Consider the following 9,591-nt stretch of genomic DNA (forward strand, 5'->3'; position numbering starts at 1 on the left):
TTTGGGGCAAGTTTTTCCTCACTCGAATCGAGGGTCGAAGGACAGAGGGTGTCGTCTCTGTACAGATTGTAAAGCCCTCTGAGGCAAACTGTGATTTGTGAATTTGGGCTATACAAATAAAATTTGATTTGATTTGGGTATTGTTCAGTGCCTTTAATTCTTTGGCCAATCCGTGCGAGGCAGCCATAGTCACACCTTCGTCCATCTTGTGATAGATTCTTAAGATTTTTTGCTGAGAAAATATCCTCAGATCCTCGTTGGCCAGTTCCACTGATCTTGACCCCCATACGGTGTCTATGTGCCCAGCAGTGTTGGATCATCTTGAGCCCGTCTCACTGGCAGCTCTACAGGGAGTTGTCCATCATCTCCGCCCTACTAACTGCCCTTCTGACAACATTCCCTCTCGCCTGTTGGAGGAGGTTTTCCACACTGTGGGGACATCAATCCTTTCACTGATGAATACGTGTCTTGTGTCTGGTTGTGTTCCTGCTCATTTTAAACATGCTGTTGTAGAACCCAAACCCAAAGAAAACAAATCTTGATCCCACTGTACTCTCCAACTTTAGGCCCATTTCCAAATTTCCCTTTCTGTCCAAAGTCCTGGAGAAAGTTGTTTCATCGCAGCTTCAAGATTTTTTAGATCAACATGGTATCCATGAAAAATTTAAATCTGGTTTTGAACGGCTTCATAGCACTGAGCCAGCTCTTAAAGATTTTTAATGATTTGATCTTAGCAGTCGACTCTGGTCACTCGACAGTCCTTGTTCTCCTCGACTTAACGGCTGCTTTCGACACAGTCGACCACAATATCCTCCTGTCCCGCTTGGAGAGCTATGTTGGGATCAGGGGTACTGCTCTAAAATGGTTTAACTCCTACCTGACGGACAGGACTTTTTCAATTCGCCTGGGAGATTTTTCATCTGGACATGGTCCGCTCGTATGTGGTGTCCCCCAGGGTCCGGTTCTGGGCCCCACCCTATTTTCATTATATATGTTGCCCCTAGGCTCTATATTTGAAAAGCATAATCTCGTTCCACTGCTTTGCTGATGATGCTCAGATATACATGCCCTTAAAAATCAAAAGCAAAGGTGCATTGAAACCTCTGCTTGATTGTCTGGACTTAAGTTAAGTTGTGGCTGTCCTCAAACTTTTTAAAATTTAAATGAGAGCAAGACAGAAGTTATTGTGTTTGGCTCCCCGCTGCCATTGGGGGATGAACCTATCCTTGGGCCTATCTCCTCAAATATGCTCAATTCTGTGAAAAGTCTGGGAGTGCGCCTCGATAGTTCTTTTCAATTTGGAAAACAAATTTCATCTGTGGTCAGCTCAAGCTTCTTCCAACTGAGATTAACGCATTAAAGTCCCAGCCCTATAAAAGACAACTTCTAGGCTTAATTCCTCCACCACTGTATAATTGATGGGTGATCTCTAGTGCCACCTAGTGGACACAGGCAGTGTTAGTCAGCCCCATCACACAATGTTCAACAAAGCCCAGTTGGCAAGACGTCGACGTGCACGCTGTGTCTGCCCTGCGACTGAGGCGTGCACGTACGGCACATTTCACTGTAAGTTGGCCTTTCATGTTAATACCGAACCAATGAGCAAGGCACCGCAGGGAGTCGAACCCCATCCCAGTACACACCAGGAGTAGCCAACACCAGTGCCTTTTGCTTTTTGGCCGAGTACGACAGGTAAAGCAAAAACTACATTAGCAACAGCATATGGCAGCATTACATAATGTTAAAATGACAATTTTTTTTTCTCACGAATTGATGAAAACTATGCAAATGATGATTGAAGCAATTGTTTATAGGCCAAATATTGCTTATTACAGGGCTTGAAGCAGGGAAAAGTCCTGTGCCTGAAATTTTTTTATGCGGGGGGATTTTGCAATCTTAATGAATTAATCTGGTGCACTTTGAGAGTATCAATCACGTATCACATCAAGGAGCTGGAATGACAATTTCAAGGTTTTTAATAATAAGAGCAGTTCACAAAAAATAAAAAATAAATTTGATCATCAGTTACTTTGTTAAAAATGCTGCATATCAACTACAATTTCAATGATTTGGTCAATAACAACAGACCTGCAAACTCCTGAGAGTGAAAAAGGTGACAAGGTCCGAAAGCAAAGCAAAGTGGGGGGGTCCGGAGAAAATTTTAGTGATTTTAATATGCAAATTACGCTTTTTGGAGCGTTTTGACACTAGAATTTCTGTGTGCAAGTAGATACATGGCTCTTTCTAGGCACATAGTATATCCATCCATCCCAATTACAATCCCAGACATATCCCAGATTCGCAGTTAAAGAGAGCAAATCTCTCATAAAAGAGGCTTTGAGAGAATAAGAACACCTCACTTTCTTTCTTATATCTTTTTTTTTTTAAAAGTCTCTTCACCTGTACAAGAATTTCGCATGCACGTGACTATCAGAAAATCAATCAGCAACTATTTTGATAACCAAATAAGGAAAAATGCCAACATGTATTTGTTGTAGCTTCTCAAATCAGATGATTTTAAGCTTTTGTGTCATACCATACGTGATAGCAAACTGAATATATTTGGACTTTGGACCATTCATCAGACAAAATATGACATTTGAAGACATCGCCATGTGCTCTAAGAAATTATAACCAACTACTTTTTTCTGACATTGTGTTGTGTTTACTACTTGTTTTTCATTGCGTTTCATTTAATTGTACATTTCCTGAGACTTTCAGCACCGCGGTCTGGGTCCAAATGAGTCCAGCCGACTTCACTGCACTCAGCACCGGAGCACAGAAACAGAGATGAGTCGTTTGTTTCCGCTGGTTTTGCTCTCAGACATTAAGGCTTTAATTTTTTAAGTCCTGCTGTTGTCCTGCACCAGAAACATTACAGTACCGGCTGACCGGAGTTAGAGATACTTTGCTGAATCAACGGCGCAAAACACAACCTTACGTTATTGTGAGCAGCATAAAAACATTTTGGGTTCGTTATGAGACTGTGGCGGGCCCGCCACGGTCTCAGTAATTAATGGGAAACACTGGGACGGGTGATTCTCTGTGGGTTTTTTTCCTGTAGGTGTCGGGCTGTCGCCGCTGAGTTATTACTACATATTGTCCAAAAAGGTTTTTTGTATTGGCTGAGTCGAGCAGTGGCTACAACATCAGGTTCAGCATTTACACAGGGAAGGCTGTAACTGCAAGTGAGCATGGGCTGTCTTATGATGTTGTCATGGACCTCACTCAGCCATCCTGTCTTGGCACTGGGTACTAGGCATGGGCCGGTTACCGGTTTCAAGGTATACCATGGTATGAAAAAGTCAAGGTTTCAAAACCACTAAAATTTTCCGTCATACCGTTCCTGCGGTATGAGCGTTTTGGGGTTTTTTTGTTTGTTTTTTAATGCGACGTCTCGTCACAAGAGGTCCCTCACGCTGCGTGCAGCTGCAGCGTTAAGTGCACCTGCGGTTGCTGTGAGTGACAGGCAGCATGATGGCTGAAGGAGGCGAGCCCCCCGAACTTTTCCCCCCGTCCAAAAGGACCAAGTCGGCTGTGTGGGAATATTTCGGCTACTGCAAAAAGCCAGACGGCCACGGCTCGGAGGAAGAAGGTCGCCCGACGTGCAAAACGTGCTTGCGGACAGTGGCAGCCCGAAGAGGCAATACGTCAAATATGATGGCGCATCGACGGGAGCACCACCCGTCGCTGTATGCCAAATTCAAGGTAAAGTTAATGTCTTGAAATGAACAAGCGTATTAGCGTCTGACGTTAGTGAAATGAGCTTGTCACTGAGGCAGATGGTAGTTGCCATATCTTATCTTTTCTATATCTCTGGTAGTAACTTTTTTTTTTTTTACTGAGGCAGATATGCTAACTAGCATGCTAATATAGATCCATCTTAGCATGCTAGTTGCCACATCTACCATATCTGCCTCTTTCATCAATCTTTATTGCTAAGATTGATAACACCAGCTAGTTTCTCTAACATGAGGTGAAGAAGAGAAGCACATGTGTAATGTTTTATTTTACTTTAATGCTACAATTAAGTTTAGCTTGTATAACCTGCTGTGTCATTACAAATTCAGGTTAAATTCACATGTCTGTCTTATTTTTTCTTTTTAGGACAGCAGTAGCTCTGGCAGCAACAGGGCATCTACCTCAAAAGCTGAAGGTCAGCCTACACTTCAACAATCATTTGAGAAACAAGTCGCCTATGCACCCACATCAAAGCATGCTAAAGACCTGAACAAAGCTGTGGCATATTTCATTGCCAAAGACATGATGCCCTTTCAAGCTGTGGAGAAACCTGGGTTTCTGAAATTGATGAAGACAGCAGTGCCACTTTACAAAAGTGCCATCAAGAAAATTCTTCTCAAAGAATGAAATCCCTTAGATGTACTCCGAGGTCAAGGCTCATGTGCAGCAGAAACAGGTGGCAAAAGGGGTGTGGTTTTCTGCAACAACTGATTTGTGGACTAGCAGTGGTGGTAGTGGTGAACCATACATCAGCTTCCCAGTGCATTTCCTCTCTCCAGAGTGGGAGCTAAAGTCCTTCTGTCTAGAAACTATGTTTTTCCCAGAGGACCACGCAGCTGAGCACATCTTAGAGTTTTTTGAAAACATGCTGCAGGAGTGGAACATCACAGATGGCAAATTGTCTACCATCACAACAGACAACGCAGCGAATATGGAAAAAGCATTTCATGACCAACCCTATGTTTGGCTTGGATGTTTTGGCCATAACCTTAACCTAGCTGTAGCCAAAGCACTCAAAATTCAAAAGGTTGACACAGCTGTACGAGCGTGCAGGCATCTTGTACAAGGTTTCTCTCGCAGCTGGAAGAGAGAGAACTGAAGAAGCAGCAGGCAACCCTGGAAATTCCTGAAAAATCACTCATTCATGATGTAGTGACAAGATGGGGGTCCACTTTCAAAATGATTGAGAGATTTCTCGAACAGCAACAAGCATGTTGTGCAGTTCTTGCAGCAGACAGGAGCTTATGGCATTTAATGCCAAAGGACAATGATGTGCAAACTTTGGAGAGGGTCTGCCAACTCCTGGGGCCATTCAATGACTTCACAGATTTACTTGGCTCTGAAACAAAGACCACCCTCTCCTCTCTGAAGCCTGTTATGGAACACATCACTAACCTACTGAATGAGAATGAGGGAGATGATGCCCTAACAAAACACATGAAAAAGGTAATGATGGATGATCTGCAACAGCGTTACTCCTGTGAGACAGTCAAGAAGGTGATTGACATCGCTTGCTTCACTGATCCCCGTTTCAAGGACAACTTTAGTCAAAACAAGGATGACATCATCAGGTCTGCTGAGGAGGAGGCTGTGAACCTGGCAGGTCACACAACCTTACTGCCACCTCAAGAATCACCTGCAGCCACTGCTGATCAAGAACAGGGCACCAGCACTTCCACCACCACCGCCCCCTCTGCTGCCACAAAGAAGAAAGACAAATCTCTGTCTTCTTTGCTGGAAAAAATTACATCAGCAAAACATCAAAGAGTTGAAGCCGAAGACGCCTCCCCAAAAGAAAGTGAAAATGGAGATTAAACAGTATTTGTCTTGTGCTCCCATATCCTCTGATGCTGACCCACTGGCATGGTGGAAGAGTTACCTCTCCTTAGCAGTGTAGCGAGAACATTTCTCTGCATCCCAGCCACCAGTGTGCCCTCAGAGAGGGTGCTCAGTTCTAGTGGACACATCCTCTCACCTCACCACTCCAAGCTAAACCCAGGGAAAGTGAACATGCTCACATTCCTGCATCATAACTTGGACTGAGAGAAATGTGTAGTAGGCTCAGTGAGCAAGTCCAAAAAATGTTGAGATTCAGTTTTAATCTCCTGCCTGCATTTATTTATTTTTTATCTTAGAAGTGTCTTACTTTTTTCATTTATTTATGTTCTGATCTTGAGCCACAGGTTCAGTGATTGCATTTATTTGCATTTTGTGGTGTTGTTTCTTTTTCACTAAAAATAATTCATTTATGTTGTGACTTGAGTTGCAGGTTTATCTTCAGTTAAAAGGACTGCATTTATTTAGAAATAATTCAGTAATTTATTTTGTTTTTTATTTCAAATACATATTTTCTAATATCCATCATGTTATATATTGTTTCAAAATAAAAGACTGTTCAATAGAAATGTTTTTTCCTTTTTTTGTTTTTAACTACAGACATTTAAAATACACATTTTAGAGCTGTAATCATAATACCGTGAAACCGTGATATTTTCGCCTAAGCTTATCATACCGTCGTATCTCATACCGGCCCATGCCTACTGGGTACCATATCTACATGGACAATTTCTACACCAGCCCCAAACTGTTCATGGACCTGGCCAGCATGAAGTTCGGAGCATGTGTGTTAGGCTGAGCCTTAGGTGGGTGAACCCAGAAGCGGAGGCGGAGGCAGGAAGTGAGATACAAGGTACTTTATTAATGTGGCAGGATAGAAGCAGGTGACAGAGTCCAGGGCCGACTCCTCGTCGCGGAGCTGAGAGCACGGGAGTGAGGGCCGGATCCTCCAGGAGATACTGAGCAGGCGAGCGGGCTGAAGAGGTGCAGGGAGCTGGGCGGCGGTGCCGGTAGCAGCTGGCTATGAGAGAAACACAAATCAGTTCGAAAATCCACTAGAGAACAATCACAAGTAGTTTAGAGTTTTAGGTCTGGCCTGGGCCATATACCACGTCGGGAGACGAAATCATCTGGCAGCGGGTAACGCCGAGAGCAGGGCTTATGAGCAGGCGCTGATTCTCCAACCTGCTGCAGGTGTGTGGGTCTCGGCTGCTCCGGTGGCCGGCTCCGCCCAGCTTCTCCATGCACCTCTGCAACACAAACCAAAAAACACGCCACAAAAACAAACACGCAGCCCCAGTATCTGCCACAGACACTGACAGACTGTAACAATGTGGCACCTACAGGAGAGGGTGCCCCAGAGGGAGGGCAAATGCTCTCACCAAAAAATGTGGAAGAGGATCAGTGAGGTGGATCAGAGAGGGGCCACTGGTGTTTGTGAAGTGGATGGATACACGGGAGGTGTCTGTGTGCTCCACCATCCATCCTGCATTTTCAGGTGAGACGGTGCAGAGAAGAGTGAAGGATGGAGATGGACGCTGGGCTGTGAGAGACATCCCCTGTCCCACACCAATCATGGCCTACAACAAGAGCATGGGTGGGGTCGACCCGTCAGACCAGCTCATCCAGTACTACTCCACCCACAGAGAAACTGCTCGCTGGTACCGGACCGTGTTGCTGCACTTCCTGGACATTGCAACAACAAACTGCTTCATCCTGCACCGTGAGATGAGCAATGCCAAGCAGGTGCAGCCCATGACACACAAGGACTTCGTGGTGGAGCTGGTGTCTCAGCTTTGTGGCATGGACAAAGCAGGTGTTCCCCAGAGCAGGAGGGCTGATCACATTCCTGTGCCCATCACCACAGACACAGACGCTGGCCAAAGAGCCACCAAAGGCAGACTGAAGTGCAAGCGCTGCCTTCAGGTGGACAACAGGAGGAGTGACACACCCTGGAAGTGTCAGGCCTGTGATGTGCCCCTCTGTCTTGTGGTGGACAGGAACATTTTTCGGTCCAATGTGTTAGTACAGTATGTCAAAATTGAAAAATAACTGTAAATCCATACAGGTGAGGTTGTGCTGAAAAAAATGACACCAAACGAGGCAATGTCAACAGTTGAAATTTGAAATTTAAAGGCGACTCCAGAGCGTAAAATCTGACACTGCAAAAAAACAAACAAACAAGGCATCAAAATCAATGTTGCTGCCAATCATTGACCCATCTCAGGGCCTAATAATAATACTAATACTAATCAAATACCCGTTGAAATGTATTTTATGGAAATTATTTTTGACTTTTTAAAATAAAGAACAGAGGATCTATGCAAACATACTGGCCTTTAAAGGGTTAAAAAACAAAAAAATATGATCAATATTTGATATGTATATTTCAGGCTGAAGTAGCTTTAAAAGATTGACTAATTTAAAGTGGAAACAAATATTAATATATAACATTTTTACAGCAGTTTTTGGGAAGGTGACATTTTTTGGCTGTAGGACCACGAGTGTGAGTTTTTTTAAGGACCTCTTAAGGGTTAGCAGAGAGTGCAAACCCAGTCCCTCTTCCTCTCCCGCAGAAACTGCACCCTGGTCCACTTAAGGCAACAAACGTGGAACCAACGGTCACACACGTCACATTGATCTGTAAAAGGAAAAATGGGACACCGTTGCTGGATAAGACAGAATTTCAGTCAAACATCTGACCATAAAAGGTATTCTTATCGCTCTATATGTAGGCTTCAGAACAACTTAATATGCAACGGTTCCTTCTCTTAAATAAGTTCAGCCCTATTTCGCCGCCTCTTAATTGTTTTTGTAGTGTTTCCCTATCAGCAGTAGGAAAGGTCTTCCTCACTATAACTGTCCCCATAACTATTGTTGCAGATAATTGGAATCCAAAGAGAAAGTGATGGACAGTGAAGGAATGTTTACAGTATTTTGCATATGCCAACAATTTGGCGCACCAAAATGTAATAATCTCTGAAATCTTGAACAATGTTTATCATCTTTTTTAAAAATAATAAAGTGCCCCTGCACCAGACCGTTGAACCATTGAGAGCTGTTTGTCTGCTGAATGTTGCTTCACACCATCCATCATCTCTCTTTACCCTCGTTTCCCATCAGATGTCGATTGTCTGCTTTAAACTAAAATCACTAAATGTCCAAAGAATCATATCAATCCACCAGCAAACACAAACATCCACATTGGAAGTGGGGGTGCAGCAGCAGCAGCACATTTGCACAATGGTTGCTTTGCTGCTGTTTATTCTCCCACTGACCGCTGATAACAGGCATTCATTTTGAGATTTTACCTAGTTTGTATGTGGTGAGGTTCACTGGGGTCACAATCGGATCAACCCCAGTGCATTTTATCTACTTTTGCAATTTTGATGCAGGCTGTGAATGACAGTGGAGGGTGTTTTTTGAAAGAAACAATTCAAAAATGACTTTCAGACTCACGATTAACACACAATTAAAAAGTCACCTTAGCCAGTCAATTGTGACAGGTCCTGGCTCGGGTGGATCTGCTGCCACACACAACGCACAGTGGGCCTTTATGTCAAACACTGAAATAGAAAACTTACATTATGAACGTTATGACTGTAACAGAGTAAAACAGCATCTGAATACGATGCGATATGAAAAAAGCAGACACGCACCTGTAGCCTCTGCAGCTGCTGCTTCAGCTTCAGTAGCCTCTGCAGCTGCCTCTGCAGCTGCTGCAGCTGCCTCTGCTTCAGCTGCCTCTGCAGCTGCTGCAGCTGCTTCAGCTTCAGCTGCCTCTGCAGCTGCTGCAGCTGCTTCAGCTTCAGCTGCCTCTGCTTCAGCTGCCTCTGCAGCTGCTTCAGCTGCCTCTGCTTCAGCTGCCTCTGCAGCTGCTTCAGCTGCCTCTGCTTCAGCTGCAGCTGCCTCTGCTTCAGCTGCAGCTGCCTCTGCTTCAGCTGCCTCTGCAGCAGCTGCCGCTGCTTCAGCTGCTTCAGCTGCCTCAGCTGCAGCTGCTTCAGCTGCCTCTGC

General features: G+C 44.4%; 1 protein-coding gene across 1 annotated transcript; it reads right to left on the reverse strand.

Moving 5' to 3' along the window:
- Window positions 1-6,379: 6,379 nt before the first annotated feature.
- Window positions 6,380-7,154, reverse strand: LOC311249796 (uncharacterized protein; the record flags this gene model as incomplete). The annotated part of the gene is made up of 3 exons (XM_084341112.1): window positions 6,380-6,598; window positions 6,687-6,827; window positions 6,960-7,154. The coding sequence occupies 3 exons, from the start codon at window positions 7,152-7,154 to the stop codon at window positions 6,380-6,382; spliced, it is 555 nt and encodes a 184-aa protein (XP_084197238.1).
- Between the last annotated feature and the right edge of the window lie 2,437 nt (window positions 7,155-9,591).

Source organism: Pagrus pagrus (genome assembly GCF_965226575.1).
Source record: "Pagrus pagrus genome assembly, chromosome: 20".
Lineage (NCBI taxonomy): Eukaryota > Metazoa > Chordata > Actinopteri > Spariformes > Sparidae > Pagrus > Pagrus pagrus.